Source organism: Bemisia tabaci, chromosome 7 (genome assembly GCF_918797505.1).
Source record: "Bemisia tabaci chromosome 7, PGI_BMITA_v3".
Lineage (NCBI taxonomy): Eukaryota > Metazoa > Arthropoda > Insecta > Hemiptera > Aleyrodidae > Bemisia > Bemisia tabaci.
In genome coordinates this window covers 28295664-28323330 of record NC_092799.1, presented here as the reverse complement: position 1 = coordinate 28323330, position 27667 = coordinate 28295664, and the positions used below count along the sequence as shown (strand labels likewise).

The window sequence follows — 27667 nt, the reverse complement described above, 5'->3', positions numbered from 1 at the left end:
AACTATTGCGTGCGGAACTCTGGGCTTAACCCTCTCCTGAGACCCTTTTAAAACCGAACGTATAAAACACTGCAGACATCATAGATCCAAGTGCGTTACGTAATTATTTAATGACACCTATGAGATTCAATAGTATCTATCCATTCCCATCGAGCTATGAAGAATTTTTAGCTTGAAGCTCCAGCAATTTTTCAAAGGTGAGTCTACGGATTTCTTGAGCACTTATTACCACCGAGTACTTGTATTCAAGGATGTTTTTGACCTCAGATTCCATTAAGGAGTCCAGTCCCATGTCAGCTAAAGATGTGTTCATGTTGACCGTTTTCGGATCATTTATACCTGAAACAAAAATGAAATTAACTTGCAAAATATCGTCGAGGTGAGGCACATTTCTTCCGAACACCCCATCTGACACAAGGTCTAACCCTAGTGGGTGGTTTTATTGTGTTATTTTCCTTTTTATACCTTGTGCAAAACTTATTTTAAAAATCCCTAAATCATTTTGTTGAATTTTAAAAAAGGAGCATAATAAACCAATAATTCAATTCAATTCTATGAAGACTTCACGGAAAAAGTTTGATTTGTTTTCCTTCAAAATAATATAATAGGCACAGAGATTTTGAAACACCGCGATACGTGGTTTGGTAATTTCACCGTCAATATATTGAAATATAAACGAATAAAAAACAAAGATTACATACACTGGAAAAAAACACATTGGATCTAGAGTCCAGACTCTTGAAAACATTGACAAGAAGAAGGACTCTTGATTCAATCAGATTTAAGCTTAAATCAAAAGGAAATCAGCTCAAATTAAGAGGCTTGGTTCTTGATTTAAGCTTAAATCTGATTGAATCAAGAGTATTTTTTCTTGTCGATGTTTTTGAGAGTCTGGACTCTAGATCCAACTTGTTTTTTTTCCAGTGTAAGACCGTCCATGACCCACCATGTGATCGAACTAAGGTTAAAGAAATTTTCTATGAAAGCCTAATGCATCGACACTGTGTTCTTCCTCGGCGGGATGGTATAAAGTCAAGTCAGGGCGTTCGAATGAGTGAGTCTTACCAATGGCGTTAGCTACTGCATTTGTCAAAGGAACTTGGCTGTCATCGGAGGTGGCTCCTTTCTTTTCTGCGGCAACGGATGATGCTAACACAGGATAAGGCTGTTGAAGGAAATTATCTAGTACAGCGAGGCATGATGACATCCTCTGAGGCAGAAGTCCTGCGATCACGGTGTCGTTTTCTCGTCCGAGAGAGTCGAATATCAGACCCACATCACCAATAGGTCCCCACTGGATGGCTAGCTGTACCGTGAGAAAATGAAAAGAAGTCGATTTTTCAACCAAGGCACTTCAAAAAATCAGCATTTTCATAATGTGGTGTCACTGTACCAGGTACCTCAGGAAATAAAAAGGTATCTAGTAGATTACATTTTGCAATAAGGAACCACCATCTCTGGCTCTTCCATAAAAGGAAAAGCACGTACCTGCATAGGGAAACCAATGTTGTTTCTTAAATGAGCCAGAAATAGTGGTTCCTTATTGCGAAATGTAATCCAACTGAGGTTGTTCAATCAACCAAAGAACTTCAAAATATCAGCACTTTTCAATGTTAGAAAAATTTAAACTTTGCAACGCTGTGTTACCAAAATAAAATTTGAATTCAAGGTAAGACTTTCACCGGAGGATTATCCAGAGACAAGGATTATCCCATCATAAGAGGAGTGGGATATTAAGCTCTTAAAGGCCCAAAAGAGCAGGCAGCCTCCTAACACGGAAGATGCTACAGAAAAATACCGCTGCCAATCTTTAGGTTTCAAAATCAAAGCGAAGTGACCAAGAATGTGTATACATGCGAGCATCTTTCCGCAAAAATGAGTTAATCTCAAATTTTAAGTCAAGTACGTGCTTTAGAAACTGGGTTGTAGCAATAAATTGTAATCATTAATCATTCTAGACAAAGACAACCTGAGTTCATAGGTTGGCTGCACTTTTTGGCCCTATGAGCTCCATGACCTAACCCTCAAAATTAAGGGCATGTCCGTACTGTCCCCATATATAGGTGCTCTATGATTATAAACTTCTCCACAAAGGGGGCAAGTAGGACTTTTCAATGACAGGCTATTTCTAAATGCTATGCATTTCCCCGTGTGATATTATCTTTACCTAATCATAATTGCTGTAAATTCAAACAAAAATACAATTTATGAACAAATCGATGGTGCGCTTTATCAACACACTGTGTTGAAGTTTGTTTCTTGTTACAAATTAGGAACAACTTTTCCGAAAAAGGAGAGGAGATGCAGCCATGAAGAATTGTTATTAACCTACCCCAGGCAAGCCAACTTCCTGTCTTGCTTCACATATTCTCTCCATTGCAGAGTTAGCGTAACCGTAGTTGGTTTGACCGGAATTGCCACGTCCAGAACTGCAGGATGAGAAAACAACGAAGTAGTCCAAATCAGGGCACATTTTTCTGGAGACGTTGTCTAAGTTCTTCGTTCCATTGATCTTTGGTGCAGCAACTTTTTCAAAGCTGGTCGGGGTTTGATTTTGTAAGAGGGCATCACTCAGTACCTTAAAAATCAAGACGATTGGAAAAAAATTAAATTTATTGGAACACCCTTTCAAGATGGGGCTCGGAATGTTTTCAATGTATATTACACTCGTCCCATTTTATGATGGTTTGCAAGTTGCATATGGACCAATAAAAAGAGAGGGAAAAATAAAATTTAAAAAATCAGAGCAGTAAGCGATTACTTCGGTTAACACATGTCTCAAGAAGATATGCACCCCTTTAAGCCCCTCTAAATAGTGTACCCAAGCGACGCCATGCCATGCGCCACCAGGATATGCGGATCGATGTGGTTAACTAGGTTTTCTCAGATACATACATTAACTATTGGGGCTCTTCGGTATGTCTCTTGCCTATGTGGCAGAATTGAAGGCTAACCTCAAGTGGATGAGATTCCTTCCAACACGTGTACGCGTTGTTTAATGCTTCTATAAGAGTTCTGGGAGGGCAGAAATTGTATGATTTTCGGATGGATAACTTTTCACAATCTGCGCAATATGTGTCTTGTTTTTATGTTATGGTGTTCTTCTCCTCGCTTTTTTAAATTTTCTCTCCTATTATTTATGTTCTTTTGTACTCCATTTTTACAGCGCCGGTCTCAAGAGGTCTAAGACAATATAGAAGTAAAATAAGCAATTTCACACAAATTATTCCCCGGGCTTCTTCAGTTTATCAGATATTTATCTGGTATAGATGCTAATTTTCTAGATGACAATATATTATCGTAATGATGTATCGTATTTTTACTTACTGCAGCCAAGTTAAAGATTCCACCAAGTGGACCTAACTTTGAGGTTTCTTCTAGAAGCTTGGTAGTTTCAGCAACAGTAGAGCAATCTAACGTAGATATGAGAACTTGTATACCCCGTGATTTCCACTTACGGACGCACAAAGATTGATAACCATTGCGTATACCTCTTCGGGAGGTCAAGACAACTTTAGTGGCTCCTCGCTCTATCAACCAGTTGGTTAGTTCCAAACCAAACCCTCCGAGGCCACCTGATAATGAGAAAGAATTGAATTGATTAGGTATGAATACTTTTCATTGAGATTACAGCACTCACAACAATTGAGTGAACGTTTTTAACCACCAAGTCGAACATCTTTAGGGGAGAGGGGTGGGGGTGTCGCCCCCAGCTACTCAGCTACCCCCTCTCATCTACCCCGGCTATACTCAGCTATACCAATCGTCCCTCTATAAAGCTCAACAGCTGTAAAACGAAAGCATCAGTCTGTTGGCTAGCAGAATATATATTTCCGGAGACTTTAACGAACGGCAACAAAAACAAACTAAAATTTTTGTAGCCTGTTGGAACTTTTGATTTCTATTTTTCTCTTTCTTCTACTCTCTCTTTCCTTTCTTCTCAATCTTCTCTTTCTTCACTATGTTTTTGGCTGGAAGGGAGGGGGCATATACCAACCCCCCCTCCTTGAAACCAATGTTCGGAATAGGATTCGGCAGTGCCTATGATGAGTCTGTCTAACATAGAGGAACATCACGGAAGTAAATCCTCTATCCCCTTGATTTTTCGAGATTTCGGGGAGGCCACGGTTGAATTCAGTGCCAACAATTGTGGGGGTTATCCATTTCTCGTAAGTTTTGGTTCATATGTATAACTGATACCAAAATTCAGAAATTTGATTTGATTTTTGTTAATCGTGAATATGGTTGAATAATTCTCACCGACAAGCAAATAAGATTTTTCAGCTTTAATATAAGTTCTCGGAATAGCGGGGACGAATTTCGGCGTGGCAGGTAGTGTTTCTCTCGATTCCTCGCTTCGGATTTTCAAAACAACTTTACCAATGTGCGCACCCGTCGCAATAAATCTGTAAAACAATTTTGTATTATTTGATATGGATTGAAGGGTTTAAAATTGAGATTAAATAATGTAATATGTAATACGATATTCAACATGAATATTTTCAACATGGATACTTTCAACATGGATACTTAAATAATCCGATCATTTCGTAGCTTGATCAGAAACTCCAAAAAAAGAGGCAAAACTCATAAATGTGCACTTGAGGGCAGTGCTCCTATGACGTGTCCTTCAAAAGTTCCGGGATACGGATATTTTTTGTTCCAATTTCTCTCACTCCATGACCGTCTACAGTTTCGGATTCCTTTTAGATTTTTCCAAAAGTTCCGAGAAATTTCCGGAAAACGCGAAAGATCGGGAATATTTTGGGAATTTCAAAAGTTCCGGGAAAAATTCAGGAAAATCTCTAAATTTCCGGGATTCGGAACTAGTTCCGGGAAACGGAAGCACGCTTGAGGGGCTTGGTGGACAAGGCGCATGAGTGCAGTTTTTGAAAAAATTGAGATAAAAAAACTAGTCTTAATGCATATACTGTGATGAAGTCGCTCCCACATTCAACTGTTCAGCATCGAAAAGACAGTTTAACTTTCTCTCCGCCAAAAGATTCGTGTAATTTCGAAACTTATATATCAAGTATCTCTCGAAGTTGCAAGAACTGCACTTATGCGCCTTGTCGCTTCCAGGCCCCTCAATTGATCTTGATAAACGAGCACATTTCAGCATGCACGAATGGCTTCAACACAATGTGGTGATGGAAAAAGGAGACAAACAGAAAAGCACACATTTTTAATTGTATTTAAACATTTTAGAAGGCATTGATGAATGAAATATACGATATATACTAAATGTTAAAAATAATTACCGAAAAGCCTGCTCGACTTCGTTTTCGTTGAAAAGGGTGACTGGAAGAGGTCGGATGGCTCCATCCATGAGTCCATCGCTCACCAACCTGACAACCTCGTGTTTTTCCTCGTTGTTACTATTGACATCGAACAAGGAGTCGAGAAGGATTCCATGGAAAGTTATGTTTTTCAAAAAAATTGACATACCTGAATAAAAAGAAAAAAGGTTTTTTTACCGAATAGAAATGTGATTTCCCGATAGACCAGACCAATAAAGAGCGTAAGAAACATGGTAGAACATGTTTTCATCTACTGTTAAGAGATTAAACAAAATGTCACATTAACATGACCGGTTACATTAACATTATTCGGTCATATTAATAGGATGACGGAAGAGAGGCTGCCGAAGAAGGTGCTTGATTGAGCTCCTCCTGGGAGGAGACGAAGGGGACGCCCAGTGAGAGGGTGGTGACAGGAGGTTTTAAATGAGATGAGGGAGTGTCAACTCCCTCATCGATTGCGGGAAGACCGAGTTTTGTGGCGATTAGGCGTCGCAGAGCGCCAGAGAGCGCTATAAAAGCGACTCATGTATGTATGTTACATTAACATAAATTGTGAATCATGAGTAAATTATTTTCATCATATCATCACAGAAAATATACATATTAAGGAGCCCCTGCGAGATGCCAAAGGGAAGGATACGGTGAGGGGTTAAAGAATGTAGGAAGAGAGAAAAGGGAAGAAAACGGAGAGCAGGCGTAATATTATTGAAAGTATTGTGAAAATTTAAATAAACGAAATTTCACTTTAACAAATATTCATGAATATTTCAGTAAACGTCGGCTTGATTTCTTTTACAACTTTTGTAAAGTTCGTTACTCGACCTAGCATGTACCCAAAAATTATTTGTAATATACCTAAAGGTGTGTTATTGGAGAGATCAAGTTTTCCGATTTCGCAGAATCTTCCATCTTTAGCTAGACAACGCACGGAAGCAAGTAACATTTCTCCAGCGAGTGAATTTAGAACAAGGTCCACCCCACGACCTTTCGTCTCAGCTCTGATATGCTGTTCAAAACTTGAGTTTCGAGAGTTTGCGAAACTTTCATCAGTCAACTGGAAATAGATGGTTAGAATTATTGTACTGATACATATCATAATTGATTGAATTGATCGATCCTATCATAATCGTTCAAATTATTCTAGTTCGTGTTATTTTGAGCTCATATTTAATTGGGCTGTGAAGTCATGAAGTGAAGAAAAATCCAAATTTTGAGTCCAGCTTCATCTTTCCTCAATATATGTAAATTTCAAGATCATATTCGCGATATACTTCAAAATTGGTAATTTTACTACAATCAACAATCGAGGTTCAGTCATACAGAAACTTACACATATTTCACCTAATCATGTATATTAATCATACTAATATGATATAACGCAATATAAAATAAATTAATAGTTTCTTATTCCCTCATTTTCTAAAGTTCCTTTTAAAAATGCACATATATTTACAACCATGAAGAAGTTAACTTACATAATTATAACCAGTACTAATTAGTAAACCCTTCCAACCCTGCCAAGCCTATGTTTTGTTTTGTGTTTACAAAAACACTCTAGACTTATGAGATTTTATTGAAAGTAGATTTTTTCTTGTGTTTAATGAATGTAAAATAAGTCCACTCCGGTTTCATTGGGAGGGCACCAATGTACAACCATTCGGACCCAACACTACCAACAGCCGTTTGCATTGCATTCTGACAATGGAAGGCGCTTTGGCATTTGAATAGGTCAGTTACAAAAGGGATCAAGCGCCAGAAGTAAAAATACGAGAAAAACAGTAGAAACTGTATGAACCAACCCGCTTTAAATTGCAGATTAATTAATAATGGAATTAATTAATACATCGCTTTAATGTTTTAGAGCTCTGAGATTTATAAGGGGTCAATTAAAAAAGTTATTACCATTTTTCTCGAATTCTCATTTTTGGCGCTTGAGCCGTTTTGTAACTGATCATTTCATTTTTGCTCGAGCCGAAGCGAAGAGAATCGATGTTTGATTACCGCCTTCGGACCGCACTGCTCTTTATACCACAGAAAGCTCACTGAATGAGTCTACGGTCATGGTTGCATTTAATTTAATTCTATCATGTCTATCTTTCAGTATCTTTTAGTTCTTTCAATAATTCGCGGAATGAACTAATTTAAACTTACCGAAGGAAACGTTTTCTTCAAATACTCCCGTTTTTTCACTGAGCCCACGGTCGTATATACGGTGCACCCCATGTGCAACGCGACAGAAATGGCAGCTTGACCGATGCCACCAGCACCTGCATGAATGAGTATGGATTCACCAGGTTTCAAACGCCCTCTGACAACAATTGCATAGTAAACCTGAAAATAATACATACATTTTCGTGTACCTTGACGTGTTGTATAGAAATAATCATTCTCTAATTATGCGGTGAGAGGTACCCAAATAAGAATATTTGTCAGTTTTGATCCTACCTTTGCTAGGCAATATTGATAGGTAAATCATTAGGTACATCAAGGTAATCATTAGCAGGTAAATCATTAGGTAAATCATTAGCATTTTTCCAGTGAGAGAAGTCTATTTTTGGTGAATTTTACTACGTGTATCTCTCATACTTATTCAATGACGCACTGCAGAAGAAAATCTGACCTTTGATGGACCGGATCTATTGAAAATAAACCAAGAACTTAAACGCAAGGGTTTAAAGGTAAAAGTAAATTACTTCTTTGGGGATTGCTAGAAGCCTATTTTGCTATCAGCTGAAAAATTTGGTCTCTGTGACTTATCTCAAAAGATGAGGACATTAGTACATGAAAATTCTGTTTGAATTAAGGAGAACATCCATTAAATACTGCAAAAAATAATTTTTTTTGACTATTTTGATATTCCTCTGAATACAAGAATTCAAGTAGAACTACATATTTTTCACTGTTATGTTTATGCTTAGCGACGGTCACCTTTGTTCCATTTTATTTTTCATCCCGATTTTTTTTTCGTAGCGGCTTAAAGTTGGTAACAACGTATTGGAAAAGGCTACTTTTTCTTCAGGTCTAGTAGTTCGTGTAAAGATTCAGCACCATCTAAACAATTACGAAAAAACTCGCGATTGGCCACGACGGAATGCTTTTTTATCACTGATAGGGCGATGCATTTTCGAATGAACTGAGAGATTTAAGAAAGAATACTAGCATTCCAAAATGCATTGCCACCAACTTGACGTTAGTAAAATATCACCGGAGACAAAACAAAAAACAAGAGAAATAGGAAGCCGCGTGCTACCAATAAATCCAAATAAAATGAACTCAACCCTCAAGCTTTTATTCTCTTATTTCTTACTTACGGTGGAGTAGATGACGGGTATTGTCGAAGCCTCTTCAAGGCTCCATTTTTCTGGGACCTCCCATAGGAAAGTCGGGTCAACGACCACCGTGGTAGCCAAGCCTTGCGCAGGGACCATACCCATAACGCGACGTCCCTTCGAGTCTCGACCCGCGAACTCCAGACCCAGAATGCATTCTTCTTCGGCCAGATTTCCAGGCAAAGCATCCGGGGGTAACTTCCCTGAGGCCAGCATGATATCACGGAAGTTCAGTGGAGCATAATACACGTGGCAAAGCTCAGAATTCACATTCGAATTTAGTCTGGTAGAAAAAATTTATCTATGAGGTCGAGATTGATTGATATATACAGTTATTTTGTGAAACTGGGCGGGAATATTTGACTTCAAATTTTGAAATAACCAATACAACAAAAACGTAGGTACAAATGAGTCTTTGGCGAAGACATTTCGGTCGTTAAGTATATAATGGAAGGAATTGCACGATTGGAGAAAAGACAAGAGGAAGGAACTTAATAAAGTTTCGAACCATTGTTTCAAAGTATTCATTAAAAATAATCTGATAGTAGCCATAATTTTGCTCGTTAAAAATTGCACACCAAAAATTTGAGCTTTTAAGCTTGTAGCCTGTTTGTTACGTGTTAAAGGTTGTTTTTTTTTTGTGAATTACTGAAACTTAATTTTACTCGGATTTTAAAAAAATCTTTATTTCGTGTTTCGGATATTATTAATTATCTTATTATACCATATTGTTGATAATTCGCGAAAAACTTTAATTTCAGGAAAATGAGGCGGAGAAAGAGGTCCATTCCATTTTTTTTTTTTTTTTTTTTTTTTTTTTAAAGAAACCTTATTCTCTGAGAAGATCCAAAAGTTGTTCAATGGACCTCTCATAGGGTTCGAAAGTGCAAAAATAAGAAGACAAAACAGAAAATAGAATTCACCTTTAATTATAAACTAACCTGTAGAGAGTTAATGGACCCTCGGTCCATTTCAGAGTGGACAGATCACCCAAGACATGTGCTTGAATGTAAGCATGCTCCACGTTCACAGTTGTCGAATTGGATTCAGTATCAAGCACCAGGTGACGGTAACATCCCCATTGTTTATTTTTATAGACATTGTGAATTAGTCCTTTTTTAAGTTGATTACGATACAAATCCGAGGATAATGAAAATTTTGGTTCATCAGTATTTTGAACGAACACGGAACTGAAAGTAATAGTAAGCAATCAACAAGTGAGTCGCGTTAAGCAGAAAGGAACCAAACCACATCAGCTATTGCCAAATTTAATTGGGCAGTTCTATTTTTTACATGAGAATGGTTCTGAGGACTTTTCTGCAAATGTCAGAGAATTTTCTGCATATTATGAAGCAAATTCCTTAACATTTTCAAAGAAATCCGCACAGACGTTCTCTTGTAAAAAATGCCCTGCACCAGTTGCACCCATGGTTTATCCCTAAAACTGTCGAGAATCATATTGAAGTAGCTTTTCACGATTCTACCTTAACTCAGCGGTTCTATAGAAATTTATTTGTCTCCGTTTAAGTAAAAAAGAATGAATCTTCCACAATATGAGCCTACGTGGTTTTCTTCCGGCTTGGGTCTTTATTCAACAGTAAAGTTGAAGGTACAAAACATCTGAGTAAAATTTGAAGCGGATAGACTCACCGAACTTTCACATCGCCATATTCCTCTTTAATACAGTTCGCCATTCCAATGACACCGTTTAACGGCTCGCCTTGAACGAGCAGAAGTACTTCATTTTTCTCTTTTTCCGCCTGTACCATGGCGGTTTTTAAATCATTCACCCACGAAAAATTCTCCTCCGTTATGCGAACTACGATTGGTGAATTGATTTCCGCCAGCTGAGAAAAAATTAAAATAGATAATGTGTGATATCCTTCATGAGGGATTCTTCAGAGATATAATGTACGCATTCTTGGGTGACCAACTGTTCATGCTCCATACGCAGAAATAGTAAAACACAGACATGACTTGATTTCTCTAATTGACTTGAAATATCATAGCTTAATATACTCGAACCGAAACTTTAACTATTTGTATTCCCTGCAGTTGATAGTAAAAGCTTGTAAATTAGACGTATTTCTGCTAAACGGAACCAGAGACAGGAGAAAAATTCCTGAAAGTTCAAGGCGAAATGAAAAGTATTAAATGACAGTAAAGATTTTAATTAAAAAGGTTCAATTCAATACGTCGGAGGTCGGACAACAGATATGCAGTTGACGTTTATTAATTGCTAATAAGGAGTGGCACTTAGTCAACACTTCTTTAAAAAGCTCTAGAGAGATATTTTTTCCTGAGAATACTAAAAAACGATACTTTAGTTAGATTGAATGTTGAAAAATATTTACCGACTGCAATATAGATCTAGAAACTAGATCTCCTAAAAATGGCAAAAAAAGACAAGCCATGTACTTCTATCATTGTGATGTCATGAAATAGTGTACTTACGGCTCTAAGAAGGACATAGGTTGTTTTGCATGTCCTAATCATAGAGATTATTTCTAAACCAGTTTTTTTGACCGAAATCTCATTGACTTGATTGTATTCTTCCAGTAAAATGAAACCTCCTTGCCGAACGCTTGCCAATAAGTTTGCCACGGCCTGTGGATTCCTGAGATAGTTAGTTGCAACTATCAGGTGGTAATTTTGACCGAGTGCGTTTTGTCTGGAGTTAGCCTCTATGGTTTTAATACCCAAAGGCTTTAAAAGTCGGTCAAAGATTTGAGCTTGACTTGCTACAACGTCCATGTCTACCTAAAATTAAAAACCTAAAGTTAAAATACATCTGGAATGGTTCAATTACTTTCAGCCTCTTTTGAAAGAAAAATGACTCGGTGAAACCCTTCGTTTATCCGTTCTCAACCATGTTGCAACAACTCGTTTCCTACTTGTGAATTTAGACTTTCAGAGCAAAATAATGGACATAATTAAATAAAAAAGAACTATATTTGTAGTGCGATGAGAGTCCTAAAACGCGGGAAGATACATGCTTAAAAGGGCGGATGTCCCAATGCACATGGTTCCTTTTGCTTTAAATAGGTCCAAAAAAAAGATAGAGACTTGAAATGTTGCGTTGTAACGTTTGAGAGTGTGTCTGTGTTGAATTCAAAAATTAGTTCTTTAGAAAAATGGCGTGAGCAAATTTATGTTATGATGATACACCTTCTAAAGAAAAACAATGTTGGAATATTTCGATGGTTCTCTCTCTGATTTAGTTATATAGTCTGATGTAGAAATATCTCTAGTGATCTTCTTCCCAGGGCCGCACTTTTAAATGTGTTTTATACAGTTTCTTTGATGGTCGTCGTAACTTTTTTCAGCAACTCTCATGCGGAAGTGCGGTCTGGTAGTGCTTAAAAGTAACTTACAATATGGTGCTCTGCTTCAAGGATTTTCATGACTCGCGGAGCCAACAGACCCTCTGGTTGTCGTCCTACGGCCATTTCCAGAACCTCGATTTTAGCTGGGCAAGAACTGTTTTCTAACACTGTTTGCAAAGTAGCCGCCAATGCCTCGTGGTCACTAATCCCAGCATTTATCTAAAACCACACAAAAAGCTCATGCACAGAAAAGTTTCCAATCTACTTAAAATTACATTAAAAAATAATGCATGGAATAATGAATTCACATTCTTTGAAATTCATCGCTTTTTTTTCAAGTGCAACATTGATTTAAATAAAAGAATTATAATGTTGATAATACATAACGTAATACATAACGATCTATACGTAAAAAATAAGGAAAATGTAACTTCTGATCAGACTGAGATCAGATTGAGTCAAGACTTACATTTTCTGCGAAGTAGTAACGCAAAGAAAAAGTATTAAAAAAAACAAATAAATAAAAATACACATATTCGACAGCATTAAAGAATTCAGTAGAAGGAAATTGATTGTTAGCTAATTACCTTCAAAATGATCACAAGAGCTATTACTCTCAACTCACCACCTCCCCAATCATCCCCAAATTTTAAGTGACTTCTTTGCTTTAAGAACAATTTAGTTGCACGTTATGTATCGAGATCAAGTTGTAATTCATGTCAGTATTAAATAACATGACTTTGGAAACTCAGACATACCTCCTCGGTGGCATATGGAACAAACACATATTTTTCCTTTTTTGCTAAATTGTGTTCTTGTTTCCTTGGTGCCAAAGTGACCTTGAGACCTCTTATTTCGGTGCCACATGACTTGACCACTCCTATATCAGCATAGTTGAAGACAGGGATTGTTTTAATCTTCTCACGGGTAGTACTTAAATACTGGAAGTGTCTCCGAGGGTTAATAGATATGCGCTGAATTCTTGATGGCACGTTCAGTTTGGACGACTGAATTCCAAAAACATAGAATTGAATCATGGTGTCCAAGTAGCTGACCCAATTTCCCGTCCAAGAAAGTTTTCCTTTGACGCCTGAAAATGCCGCAAGTAATAATGACATCACAAAAAGCTAAAGATGCCTTGAATTAATGACGCAAGATTAGATAAACTACGACGTCTATATATGAATATCGAAGATCGAAAAAACACTCAAGTATCTGAGTAGTTTCGAACGTTGTGATGTTCGTGACATATTCTCTCGAGGAAAGCGTAGGACAATTTTTGGCTCAAGTCGTGGGTATGAAGCGTTCACCTATCACCCTTCTCACTGTAGACTTCTTCCCTTAAAAAACTCTCATACATATAGGGAACTAAGTATGGTGTCTCTTTTTCAAAAAAGTAAATACGTACATTGAAAATCTTGCAATCAAAATACAGAGACGTTATTTCAGCCGAATCGTGGGGAAAATGTTCTACGGAAGGGAAATTTACTCGGTGGATGAGTAGCAAAACTGCAGAAATGCTCAGAATATGCCCTTAAATTGATCAAAATTAACCTAAATTGTAATGCAGAGGAGAGGTCGTTATTATCGCTCCTCATGGTACCGATCACTTTTCTATCCCTGCGTTTAAGTCTCCGAGGAGGTTTTATCTCCTTTTTACATATTTTTAATTAGGCTTTCTTGACCTATGCAACGAAATGATTTTTGCAAACGGTACCTGACGACATTATTTGCCAAAGGGGCACACTATGCAAGGGATGATCAGATCATAAACATGTTCATGTTACAATTTTTCACCGAAATTGTCTTACTTGTTCTACAAAACTTCTGAACATTAGCTCTTTCCTAAATTAAGGACGTTTTAGTATATTTTACGTCCAGTATTTACTGTAAACGGTCATGCGTAGACACTCACGATCTAACCAGTGGCTAGCTCTTTGGAGCAGTTTTTCGAGCTTCATAACTTACAAATAATTCAGATTCACGTAAATGTTTTTATTTTTCCCTATTTCCCCATCTTTGAACCCTGATATCAAGGTCACGGCAACAACATAAATAATCAAAACGTTAGGATTTCAATGTGGATCATAAATAAAATGTTGCCAATCACCTTCAGTTTTACTTTTCAGAGTGATAATCTCTGATCACGACTGTTATTTTCAAACGTTCACTGGAAAAACAAAACACATTGGATCTAGAGTCCAGACTCTTGAAAACATTGACAAGAGAAAATACTCTTGATTCAATCGGATTTTTGCTTGAATCAAAACGAAATCCGCTTAAATTAAGAGGCACGATTCTTGATTTAAGTTAGATTCTGATTGAATCAAGAGTACTTTTACTTGTCGATGTTTTTAAGAGTCTGGACTCTAGATCCAATGTGTTTTTTTCTAGTGTTTCTTCTGTATATTGTTAAGCAGAACCCGACTTTTTAGCTGCACCAACTTGGAGGTCGAAATTCAAACTTATCAGATCTTAGCACACGAATGAACTCCATTTGATATCATCTACAGATCTGATTTAGCCCCCCCCCCCCCCCAACAAAAAAAGTTCCTAAGTTTACCTGTTGTATCAGCCTCGGTGACTCCTCGAAATACTCCTCCATAGTCGTAGCCCCGAAGGCGGGCGTACCTGTAGAAGTCATTTATATCAAGAAGTGCATCCGTCTCGCCATCAAGATTAGGCTCCGTCAGGGTAAACTGCTCATCATCAATATTTTCTGGGATGCTAATTTTCCCGGAGAAGGCAACACTTCCTCCCTCAGTCAATTCAAAGTTACCGGAATTTTTGAAAATATTGATAGAAAATTTTACAATGCCTGAAAATTAGAAAAGTGAGTTTCTTAATTTTTCATTTTGCAGCTTTAAAAGTTTTTTTCTGCCGGTTTGATGGCTTCGTGTCTAGCACCTTTAGCCAACTTTAAAAAATGTTTAGTGTCCGTAGACATCGTGGAATCTCCTTGCTCCAGACTTTTCCAATTTTTCAGGGAGTAGGGCCGAGGAGAATCTGTTTCAGCAGATCTACTCGTCAATTCCGTGAAAATTAGACGCCACCACCGGGCTTCTTCAAAAACTTTGATTCTAAAAAGTCAGAGCCTCGGAGCCTTCGTGATAATACCAAATTTAATTTAACCGAATAAATCAAAGAGAGGCCAGTTTACACGGATCACTGTTATTTGATTTTGAAAATCAATTATGGAGGTGAAGCAATATCATTTTGCATTCCATGTTTTAATTTACAGATTTGTTTTCAGAGGACCATTTCCTCTTCACAATTGGTTGATGTTCCTCTGCAAAATATAATGTAGTATTTGTTTATTACCTTCTTTAGGCATGATGGTCGCACGGTGAAATTTTATATCCTCTAAAATGATAGGCTGCTCTTCTTTTGATTTTCCGTTGATTTTGGCCATTGTGTCCCACAATAAGGTCTGCGACAAAGAAGCATGATGTTGTATTTAAACCGTTGATGGAAAATTTAAAAAAAAAGAAAAATAATTTGTCACGCGGACTCTCAATCCCAGATATGGTCTCATTTTATGTTACGCTCGTCTGTATAGTGAGAATTTATTTACATTATTGCATACGACTAAAATTATTAAGAAAATTTTTTTCTTCTTTTTTAAGAAAATATTCTTCTCCCTCATTTTTTTTTCAAAAAATTAAACGCAGTCACAAAGATATACGTTTTTCATCTCTATACAATGTACATTTCAAGATTTTTCTGTCATGTGAAAATGTGAATTGCTACGTGAGATTTTCAAGAGAAAACACATGGATTTTTTTTATTCCACATCTTGTGTTCCATTCGAATTCACAGCTGTATCATTTTCTGTTCCTAATCGGTACATTAATTTTAATTTCTTACTATGTAACCAGTGCCGGGAAAAAGTATACGCCCATCAATCGTGTGTCCAGCCAGATACGAGTATTTTTCCTCTTTCAGATCAATGTCGATCACCAGCTCTCCACGCATTGAGTCCTGCAATTATAATTGCAAAGAAAACGATAATCACCAAAATCAATGGCAAAAGCTACCATAGTTTCTTCTTTTGAGCGCGCCCGCTATTGCGAACGTTGTTGCCCCCCCCCCCCCCTTATACAGTGTACCATGTGGCTTGTCTTTGTTCTGAAATTTAATTTATTGCTGTTTTTGTAACCATTTTACAAATGACCCTGAATATATCTCAACAATATCTCATCGACATTATTCGAGGGTGGCACATGAACTCGGCCTTAGAGGTCGAACAGTTGTATCATTTAAAAATCCAATCAGCAGTGCAGCAGCAGATGATTTGTTTCAGATGATTTTGTGACAAAGAGTGTCGAAGCATAAGAAACGCCTTTATTGTGAAAAGATATACTTCTTTGCGTGATTCTAAAGACCGATTAGTTGCATCACCTAAAACCCCAATGAACAGTGTAGCAGGGCATAGATTAATGAGTAATGCTGTTAATTCCACATATTATGTTGTTACATAATAACGCCTACAAACTCCCTATACATTTCCCATAGACTTAAAATAATATTCTCTCTAATTTTCAAGTCAGAAAATAGCTCATTTTTCTGTTAAAAATAATATAAGGCAAAGTTAGACCAAGTCCGATGCAGCTAAGCCGATGCCGCTTAAATCCGTCTATTTATCACTAACTTGTTTCAACAATTGGTACCAAAGTTTTTTGACAATAGAGCGGCTTTTGGTTACAATGCCTGAATCTAATAAATCAATCTTCATTCATGGTGTGAAACACAGAAATAATCGTGCTTAAGAACTTTTCTTCAATTTCAAAAATATTCTGAAAGTTTTGTAATATTCGGTGTGTTCCAATTTGACAACTATAATAGTTATGTAGGTGTACATTAATAAGAACAAGTATAATATTTTCCCCTTAAAATTGCCCCGTACTTATGCAATAAATACCTTGTCACTGAAGGACGGAACTGCCCACTCGGTGGAGTGATCCCATTTTACGAGCGACTGAAGCATTGGAGTGCCACGAGAAACTGGGAATTTAACAGGAGAGAACAAATTGGCGAAGTTGACATCGATACCCGCATTATACAATCTTGAAAAAATAACAGAAATATTATGCATTAATATATCCATTCAAATGCCTAAAACATCGTATCTAGTTAGAAATTTGCTTTTGACTTTAGAAGTGACATCGGGATTAGTCTGAAAGGTTTCAGGAAAAAAATTGGCTGCATCGTCGGTTCTAATCTCTCCATATATAGTCCGGCCGCCGCAACAGTTGGCGTGAAACGCGCCTACAAGACTATAGGAATACTTCACGCATTGCGCCAAACACTGTTCGGTCGCTGGTCAGCACGAGCAGCATATGAGCGCCTACAAGAGTGAGGGCATACTTCACGCATTGCACCTATCGCACAGCGCGGTCGCTAGCGCTGATCGGTCGGCGCGAGCACCATATTAGCGCCTACAAGAATGCAGGAATACTTCATGCATTGCGCCAAACATCAGAACCGAATTGGGTATGTATGACATCTTTCAAAACGTTTAAAGATTTTTAAAGAGAACGGAACTTAAATAACCCAATAAACTTAAACGGTCAGTTTACTTGCTTTCTGTTGGGGGAATAATTGATGTTTTAAAGAACTTTCAAGGAGCTTAATTCACTGAATTGACTATCCTCTAATGTAACACTCAACTTATAAAAACTATACATTAAAATTTGGACAGAATTAAGTTATGCACGACAGTCAGTAACCAGCTGAGGCTCACCTTTATTTTCATCCTTGAGGTAAATTTTACAATCTCTATTTTTGAGGTATATTTGAACCTTACATATAACTTCTGATAACGATATACCGGTTCAAACAGACTGACCTTCCTAAACTTGCTAGAAGAGTTGATGTGGTGTTTTCCGTCCCTTTCCGTAGAAGACCGACAATGGTATTATTGGGACCAAGATTTCTGTTCAGAATTGGTTGGAGCAAGCAGTGTGGAGATATCTCGATGACAATTGCATCATTTGGGATTTGTGTGACTGCCTCCTGAAAGTTTTAATGAAGATCATAGTTTTTTCAAAATTATTAAAAGACTCAAAACGTACTATTATACGCATATGAATTCTTCTTCATCTTTCTGATTCTTTCTATCGTTGTATCCATCAATGAGTCAAGATCATATTTTAAAAAAAAATAATTTTCTTGTTGTGACAGCGTATTCAGTAAAAAGTCTGGAAAAGCGTCATGACGCAATGTGGGAAAAAAATTGTAATATTGTTCAGATAATTTAAAGTTTTTCAATATTCTATATGAAAGTTCTGGTCAAAGGAGTCATTGACTAATGACTGGTCAGCAAAGTTCAATTGAGAGGTATTTGATGTGTTTAAATTACAGTTCCGGGTAGTACTTGGACGATATTCAGCGGCTAGCGAGTTAATTATTTTTGCACGGCAATAAAGCTTCGTATGAAATACTTTTATTTAAAAAATAAGATGAGAGGGAGAATATCAATTTCATCAACACCCTTGCCTTGAAAAGGACAGGATTGAGCAAGTTGTTGACGTGATATGCAGCGGACGAGGTTTGAGCCAGTGGTGTGTTCCACTCACTTTTCGGGACAGATGTACTGACCCAGCGAGAAGTCCTTTGCTTTGGTTTGGAAATGATCTGAAAAACAAAATAAAACATTTGAACGAAACCACTTATTTTTGATATCACATTCTTTATTAAGTATTAATCAATTCTACCTATTTTTCTGCCGAGACGTAGTCTGTGCGGTTCTCTTAACAGGAGCATGTAAGTATACTTAAAATTATTTCCTCATTTTTAAAGAATAAACTCAATAAAAAGTTGAAAAAAAGAATATTGAAGAAAATAAAATGATAGCATGTTTATCATGGAGAAAAAGGAGGGTTTCTTAGTGTGGGTGAGCAGTGAGCCCCACATTTACTGCACGGTTGGCTAGACTAATTTTACTGTACTGAGTAAAATCAATTGTCGTTGCGGAGTCAAATTGAGAAGTAAAGTAAGTAACGCCAAGTATGCTGCATTTCTAAGTCATTTCTTTGAGCAGAACAACAGAAAACAAAAAGCAAAATTAAGAACATTAAATGAAAGCTGTTAGATTTTGAGAGCTGTCTTTATTTTTGACGATTTCGAAATTTCCATTGTTGATTCTAACTGCAGTTCACCGTATTGCGTTAATTTTGAGAAAAACTGATGTTCCTAAGATAGGAACTGAAATGTACAAAGTTACCTTTTCCAAACTTTTCTGCAGGTATGGACCAGCGGCTGTGATGTATTTGGAATGAAAAGCCATGCCCGAACTCAGCACTTCTTTAGCAAAAATACCCCTGGATCTCAAATCATTTATAAAATTAGAGATGGATGCTGGCGGGCCGGACACAGTAACACTGTTAGGAGAGTTCTCACAACTTGGAAAAATGTCAAGTGGAACGCATTCTGAGGCATCCTCCCATGAGAGACCTGAAAAACAAAATGAGCCTACTAAGAAAATAAGATGTTTTAAACGCAGCATTCGTAATTCGTTTTGGTGTTTTCTGTTAAAATTGAGCATAGAGAAATGCAAGATGTTATCATCTACATTCGGTGTGATTGATGCTCCACAGCCCGTGACACGAAATACAATAATAGAACAATTTAAAAAGCGGGCAACGAAGCTAATTTTCAAGAAATTATATCCAAAACGTTTCGGCTGAAAACTCAGCCTTCCTCAGTTGGGTAAAACATTAAACAAGTTCAAAAATCTAAAAACGCAGTACTTGGCTGTACCTTTCAAAGCGAGAAAAATGTCCTCATGATGTTCAATGACGAGAAAAATGAGATGATCAGAAAAATGAAAACATTTTTTCTCGCTTTGAGAGGTACAGCCAAGCACTACGTTTTAGATTTTTAAATTTTTTTTAATGTTTTATCCAGCTGAGGAAGGCTGAGTTTTCAGCCGAAACGTTTTGGTTATATTCGTGAAAATTAGCCTCGTTACCCGCTATGTAAATTGTTTTATTATTTCATCATCTACATTGGTTCATGTTGATTTGGTAGATAAGTTACTGTCACTGAAATCTTAGTTGGTGGATCAAATTTGATATTGTTGCACAAACAGTGAGTTGTCATGCATTCATTTTTTCACTCAACATTTGATAAAAAGGAAAACCACCTCACCAACAGCGGCCATACTCCCGCGCGGAACATCAGACTCAGCAATGGCGCGCCCTCTCCAGAACGCAGCAAGAATGGTCTGCTCGGCAGTGAGGGTCCCGTCCACGTACGCGCACCCCAGCTCCCCAATAGAGTGCCCGACCATACCGTCCGGGGAAATCCCAACCGAAGTCAGGACGTCGACCAGAGCGATTTGCACGGCCGTGATCGAGACGAAGGAATTCAAAACGTCGTCAAACGTATCATCGCTCTCCGAGTTGAGGACCGTCATCAGATCGAAATCCTCACGTCCGAGGGTCTCGGCCAACTGCGAGATCGTCCGCTTGAAAGTCTCGAGCTCCATCAGAGACCCGAGCATCCCGGACCACTGGCTCCCCATCCCGGAGAACACGTACCAGACCGGTCGTTTCCGGCCGTCGAAGGGGGCGACTTCCTTCTTGGTGGGGGTCGGTTCCAGGACGGTGTAGCCGCGGAACCCGTGGCCGGCGATGGCCTCCTCGTAGACCCCGTGGATGAGGCCCACGAACTCGTCGTCTCTGGGCGTCTCCTCGATCTCCTTCAGCTTGAAGTGGACGGCTTCCATCGTCCGGCCGGACACGCCGACCACTCGGGGGACTTTGTCGCGGGTGCCGGATTTCAGGGTGTCGTGCGACCGGAGGATGGCGTGGGCGTTTGCGCCGCCGAACCCGAACGAGCTCACGGCGACGAGACCCCCGTCCCAGGGTTTTGGCTTGTTGACGACCTACAACAAGAAGAACGCAATAAAAAAAAAAAAAAGAAAAGCTGTTAACAAAGCTAATTTACAGAAATAAAACCTAAACGTTTCGGCTGAAAACTCAGCCTTTTTTAGTTTGAAAAAGTGTCATGTTTCAATGTAGATTTTACAATTGAAAAATGATAATACTGTAATAGAACTGACAAAATGGAGATGTCGCATGTGTGAGGGATTTGCGATTTGACTGTTGTTTCTTATGTAAAAGTTCGCAAGAAACACGATGGTGCCACTGGTTTTCTCTAAAATCAACTTCCAAGCTCAAAAAAAGCTCTCAGAGTGAGGCCAAAATGGAGGGGATATCCCGCCCTACCCTGAGAGCCCATACATCTACATCAAAACAAACTTTCCATGCCAAGATAGGGAGCGAATACATTGACAGGGCTGCCACTTCATTTGGGGACTCCAAAACTGAAAACACGGCAACCCTGCTAATGTATTTGCTCCCTATCTTTGCATGGAGAGTTTGTTTTGATGTAGAAGTGGACTCTCAGGGTAGGGTGGGATATCCCCTCCATTTTGGTCTCACTTTGAGAGCTTTTTTGAGCTTGGGAGACGATTTCAGAGAAAACCAGTGGCACCATCGTGTTTCTCGCGAACTTTTACATAAGAAACAACAGTCAATTGCAAATCCCTCACACATGCAACATCTCCATTTCTGGTGAAATAATGTGTGTCCTTTTTTACAGAGTTTTTGGGTTTCTGACTTCTGCAAGTGCGAGATACGTCATCGGACGCGGCTTTCCGGATGGATGTTCGAAAAAATTATGACACAAAACCGTCCTTTCTTTACCCAAAGAATCGACTCCTTCAATATTCGTACTTAATCCTGGGACATCCTGTATATGCTTTGACATTCCGAAACCAAAAGTCTTACCTGCAACCTTCCGTCCGAGAGTCCCGGGATATCAGGGTTCGGTTTCTTGAAATGCAAGTTCCCAGGGATGACGCCCGTTTCCATGGCGATGAGGACTTTGGCAATTCCGCAAAGACCGGAGGCCGCCTCAGAGTGGCCCATGTTCGATTTCACGGATCCTATCAGCAAAGGCTTGCTGCGTCCTTTCGTGAAAACGTCTGCAATGGCATTCATTTCCGCAGGATCGCCGGCCTGGAAAAAAAATTAGAATCAGTGTTAATTCGAGGATCATCGAATAGAGATTTTCAATTCAAGGATTAGTTACATTGCTAAAAAAGGTCGTCTAAGAGGGGGTTCGAGGGTGACTGTTTTCTTAAAAAGTACGTAAGATTTTAAAAATTAAAATCACCCTGTAAGGAGAATAAAGGTATGATCTTCCTCCGGTGATTTTAAGATTTGCAGTCAAAATTGGGTAGGATCCGGACCTCTTTGGAACCCTATAGTCTTTGGCTTTGCCGCGATTAAGGTATATTGCTTCGGGCGCACAGTGAATCGAGTCAACAGGAGAAGTCGGGCAATAAATTTGGAAACTTTTATGACTCCGTTTATCCAAATCTTTGGGGTTTCAGAAGTGGTGCCATCGGTTTCCTTCTGAAATTTTCTTCTAGAGGCACTCCTCAAAATTTGAAACGTGACAAAATAAACATCAAAATTTGCAGTTTTAGTAAAAAAATCATGTCCAACCTCTCCCATTGACTCGATCCACCGTGGGGCGTTTGAGCCGCGTAATAGCTAGCATTCAGGGGTCCCCCAGTCGTTGCACTTCATTTAGAATTAATAAATGATCCTTAGAATGAGCAAAATCAAGATCGGTAACGGAACCTCAGAAAAAATACCCGTTCTGTCTATTTTGTGTCACTCTGCTCCATTCCGTTCCGTCCTTGTGCATATTCCTCGGTGGAAGGAAGTATGGTGGTTGATTTTTCGAACCAATTATGTGCATCAGGTTCAGAGACAAGAGAACCTCCACTGGCCTCTTGGTGCCGGGTGGAAGCTTTTACTTTTGGGGAATCAACAATTCTTTTTGGGCAATTATAAGGGAGCAACAGGCTTCACTCTTACTTCGGCTGTTGACCTACCTACGTGGTGGATGATGAGCTTCGGATAACGTCATGAGCCAAACAACTTTCCCAAACTTCGGCTTGTCTGCAAAACGAAACGGCCCGCACGTTTTAAACATCAACCATGTAGGTAAGTCAACGGTATAGAATGCTGAAGTCCCGATTTAAAAGCTTCCACCATTGCCAAGATACTAGTGGAGGGTATCATGTCTCTGATCAGGATCCAGCGGGTAAAAATGCTCAAGTATTCACAAATTCAAGGTCACCAACCTTTGTTCCAGTCCCATGAGCTTCAACAAAAGCAACCTTGCTCGGATCGATGCCAGCTTCAGCGTATGTGCTTTCGATTAAAGTCTTTTGTAAAGCACCCGACGGGAACGTGATACCTTCCTCCTTATAACCATCTGTGTTAGTTTTTGCATGGACCACTGTGGCATAGATACGCTTCGCACCACTGGCACGCTGCAAGAAAATGACAACTGCGGCTTCGCTACGGACGTAACCATTACCTGAAATTGAAAATTAAACGCGTAACAAAATGACTCATCACATGATCGATAATTTTTTTGGTTTGCCGCGCCTTCATGTTTTGTGGTATTTTACTATATGCTACGCAGTAAGCTGATTGCTTTGCACGGATTCCAACTGAGATCATCGCTCTGAAGCACTCATTTCGAGGGATTCTCAAATGATTTTTCGTAGAGCGCCTTCACGTTTACTCGATACTTTACGCTTAGCATTCCGGTTAGTTTGATTGCCTAGCTAACCCTAAACTCAACTTCAAACTCTGAACTGAAGAATTCATCTTATCTTAATTAGAGAGACATACTTCTGGAATGATTTGGGGCCCAAAATTGGAAGGAGGAATATTCTCGAAAAATTCAAGCCTGGTTTTCAAAACCGAGTTCTTTCAGATTAAGCATATATTCGGTTTTTTTGGAACCGTCCATTCATAGAATCAATTTGTGTTCAATTGTGGTGACTCATATTAAAGCGGCAAAGAGCATTCGGAGCAACAAAGAGTATGCCATTATTTGCATCTTACACGTGAGAGCGGAACAGTCGTAAGGATTGCTCGTCTCAATGAGGATTTCTTTATATTATTGCAAAACTGTTATATTTCACCATATCAAGTGTAAAAACAAAAGAAAATTAGTATACCAGATTCGTCGAAAGAATTGCATTTTCCTCCAGGTGATAACATATTTAGGTATTGGAACTGCAACGAACGTTCAGGGTTCAATAATAAATTCACTCCTCCAACTACGGCCGCGTCACACTGCCCAGTGCGAATTGAACTTAAAGCATGCTCAAGAGCAAACAAACTGCTAGAACAAGCTGTATCGACGGTATAACTGGGACCTGGAACATATTCAACACAAAATATTAGTGAGTTTTTGTGACTTTTTTCACTCTAGTTGAGTTAGTAAAGTGTAATGAACAACGTTTTTATGCTCGAAAGAAATCGTTTCGAACATTAAGTTATAATATTGTTTAACACATGGAGAATCGCAAAGAAATACGTGCAAAAATCTAATATTACGTCTTTGCTTTCTCTAATACATCGACAAACATTTTTCAAGTATATTCGACCATCAAATATAAACAGTGATCATTAAGGTCTCCAGGAAAAAACTCTCTGGACGAACGAAGGAAATATATTTAGTAACTTTAGACTTTTCACTTTCATACGACAAACACATATTTGCAGTTCTCTTTGGCGTTTCTTTAACGGAGATAATGGTGTAGGATACCTCTTTTAATCACTTTTTATGAGCGATCATGTATATATGCGAGGCGGAAATTTAAAGAAAGTTACTGAAGGCTAAGCATGCATTATCTCACCTTTGAAATCAAACGAAAACGAAATTCTATTTGCGAGCATTGTTCTGGCATTACCAGTCACACCATATCCATTAACATTTGCAAGAGTCCTTGTCCAAAACTCATGAGACTCGCTGGCACAAACCCCAATAAACACTCCTGTTTTAGATCCGCGAAGGTCCTGAGGATTTATACCTAAAATGATAATCAATACCATCAGTATAAAATAATCGAAAGTTTCGGAAAACGCGAATATCACGAGAATAAATACCTTTAAAGCTGCCATCAAACTCTTTAGGATGAAAAATTAACCACAATTTCACGTGCTTCGAGTTGCCTTATGTGAGCGCTACTTTTTCAAACAACGAGTTGTTTCATCTCTGAAACTGAATAGTGCCTCATAAGATGATGTTTCTACTGAGATAGTTTTGGTATATTTCTGGGTACTTCCTTACTAGGATTCAAATACGACTTTTTATTTTTTTAAAGAAAAAATCAGCGGAATAGTAGAGGAATCATGACATCTCATCCATTTTTACTTCAGCTTTGAAAAACGTGCTAAAAGAAAACGTCACAATTACGAAGTAAAATAACGACGAAACCAGAAAAACAAAGTCCTCATTGTTGAAGATTTCCTGCTAAATGCTACTCCATGATGAAGAAACTACAGCTACGTGTTTCTTCACGGTGGTGTTCCAAAATCTTCACTCCCATGGTAATCTTCCGAAGGAGAATAAACCAACTCTATTGCTTGGAATTATTTTCCCGCAAAAATCTCCTCCTACTGAAGAAAAGCCAGGACAGTTTAAAAGAAATGACGTCGAGCAATTTCCTGTTTCAAAAATAAATGATGACGGTAAATCTACAGAGTCCCAAACCTCGAATTACGCGTATTTTTATTTTCACCGTCGCACTGTTTTAAAAGACAGTCATGCATCACCCATTAAGCGTCAAATATTACAGACGTGAATTGTCATCTGTCTTCCAATTTTCAAGAGCATTCTTTGAAATTTTAATATAGATATGAAATTGAATTTTCTCAAAAAATTGTAAAATGATAAGAAATTTTCGTAGTGCGTGAAAGAGGGCACGTGTTGTTCCAGCATCACTATCGATGTGTAACAATACGATTCAAATTTTGTCATGGGGTACGATGTGCCTCGGAGCACTTAACTGCGGTTCTTATTTTTCTCTATAATTTTTAAAACAAGTAGGAGTTAACAACTATAGCTTCAGAACTAAGCCATCGTTTTGAAGGCGCCGTTGACCATTGTTTCGGTCGCAAGTTCTTACCTGCATCAATGATGGCCTCGTAAGTTAGTTCCAATAGAATTCTCGCTTGTGGGTCCATTGAATTCGCTTGTTTGGCGTGAACACCGAAGAAAGAAGCATCGAAGAACTCCAGGTTTGGAAGTTTACCTGATCTTTTTGGTAGGCCGTACATTCCTGAGAACGAAGAAAGGAGTCGAATAAGTATACTATGGTGTACAGAGAAAAGTGCATGACACGACCAATGGCGAAAACTTCAGATGTGTGAAACTGAGTATATATGATCATTGATTGCATTAGAATAATTGTGTATCCCACGACTGAAATTTTTAAAATGTATGCCCGATTTTAATAATCAAATTCTTAAAATCTGGCACTTTTATAAATTTTTGGTATTCCAATTGCGAGCAACCTCCTCGGTCATGAAATATTAATGCAATACCATGCAAGTCTGTAATTTTTGTTGGCTGAAGTCATATTAATGACCAATAACGGAAAATGTGTAACCTTAAATGTACCGTTACACATCTCTGTTCATGTTTAAAAAAAAAAAAAAAAATCCTTGAATTTCCAACATTCATTCAAGAATAGTTACAGAAATTTTTAGGGAAGCTCTCTGAATTCACATGTTACCTGTTACGTAAGTTGCAATTTCATTGATAAAATACAAATATAACATAATCGAAAATTTTGAAAAGTCACGATCATCAATTTGACTATGCAAATCACCTCCCAAAACTTAACAACAGTCTTAAAAACATTATGTAACTCACAACTTCCAATATGAACAGTGAATTATCTATTTAATTTAAATTTTTAAATATCGGGCGTGTAGCTTAATAATTAGTTATGCCCCAAGTTTTTTTTTTTAAAAAAAAAAACGATATCAGTGCCTTGATTTTCCTACCGAAAAAAGGAGAATGTAATGAGAAATGTTATGAATCATCTTGAATCCAAACTGCTGATTGATTTAAGCCACAATTTCAACGAAAAATTTTGTCATTGTTAAACGAGGCTCTTGCTGATTTTAAAACTTATGATGTTATACTAGGTACAAAGCATCCACATAAATGTAACCAAATTTCGATCAATTTTATGCAGTTTATATCCACTTACCTGCCGGCCATCGTCTTCCATCATCTGTGACTAGGTCAACTCCTTTAAGAAGCTGCTTCTTAAATTCCTCGATGGTGCTAGACTCTGGGAACCGACCCGAGAAACCGGAGATGATAATTTGGTCTTGCAAATTCCAGCCTTTACGTCCATTTTCCGTTGCTTTTGTCGCGAGGTCATTCTGTTGCACTCCCATCCTTGCACGAAATGAGCTCCAGCCCGAAAAAATATCCTCGGAAATCGTTTCTTAGTAAAAGCGCTAATGTAGTTTTACACTCGCTAGAGTGTATTAAATATAAACTCAAACGTTTACGATTCCGATTCTCTTTGCGTACCAATTGGGGGACTGAAATACTGCTAAAATGTATCTCGACTCAAAGCATGTCTCGGACACCGATGAATGTCAAAATAATAATGCTCAAGATTTTCAATTCAATCAGATTTTAATAGGGTGCTTGCTGATGCAGAAAAATTCGACGAAGATTTGAGCAGGATGAGCTTCTATGGTTTAATCCAGGTAATTTACTAGGGCAATAAAAAGGGAGCCAACGTTTCCACTTATCGCTTCCTTAATAATTCATTTCTGTCGTCATCACATTCCAGATA

At 38.2% G+C, this 27667-nt stretch overlaps 1 protein-coding gene across 1 annotated transcript; it reads right to left on the bottom strand.

The window, feature by feature from the left end:
• On the bottom strand, nt 1-27502 carry LOC109043544 (fatty acid synthase). The gene is made up of 28 exons (XM_072302778.1): nt 27065-27502; nt 25973-26125; nt 24701-24874; nt 24017-24217; nt 23126-23364; nt 21756-21986; nt 20110-20848; nt 19184-19413; nt 18457-18594; nt 17807-17973; nt 16880-17024; nt 15826-15939; nt 15280-15388; nt 14522-14776; nt 12717-13048; nt 12007-12177; nt 11087-11392; nt 10283-10479; nt 9574-9822; nt 8615-8915; nt 7455-7634; nt 6159-6357; nt 5262-5448; nt 4261-4406; nt 3328-3575; nt 2333-2578; nt 1066-1306; nt 1-339 (listed from the first exon to the last, which is right to left on the bottom strand). The coding sequence occupies exons 1-28, from the start codon at nt 27255-27257 to the stop codon at nt 155-157; spliced, it is 6276 nt and encodes a 2091-aa protein (XP_072158879.1). The 5' UTR covers nt 27258-27502; the 3' UTR covers nt 1-154.
• Between the last annotated feature and the right edge of the window lie 165 nt (nt 27503-27667).

Coding starts and splice junctions, on each gene's coding strand:
- LOC109043544 (XM_072302778.1), bottom strand. CDS start 27,257: ATGGGAGTGCAACAGAATGACCTCGCGACAAAAGCAACGGAAAATGGA. Junction 12,178..12,716: donor TTCCATATGCCACCGAGGAG/GTATGTCTGAGT, acceptor GTGTGGTTTTAG/ATAAATGCTGGGATTAGTGA. Junction 10,480..11,086: donor CCTATGTCCTTCTTAGAGCC/GTAAGTACACTA, acceptor ATTTTTTCTCAG/CTGGCGGAAATCAATTCACC.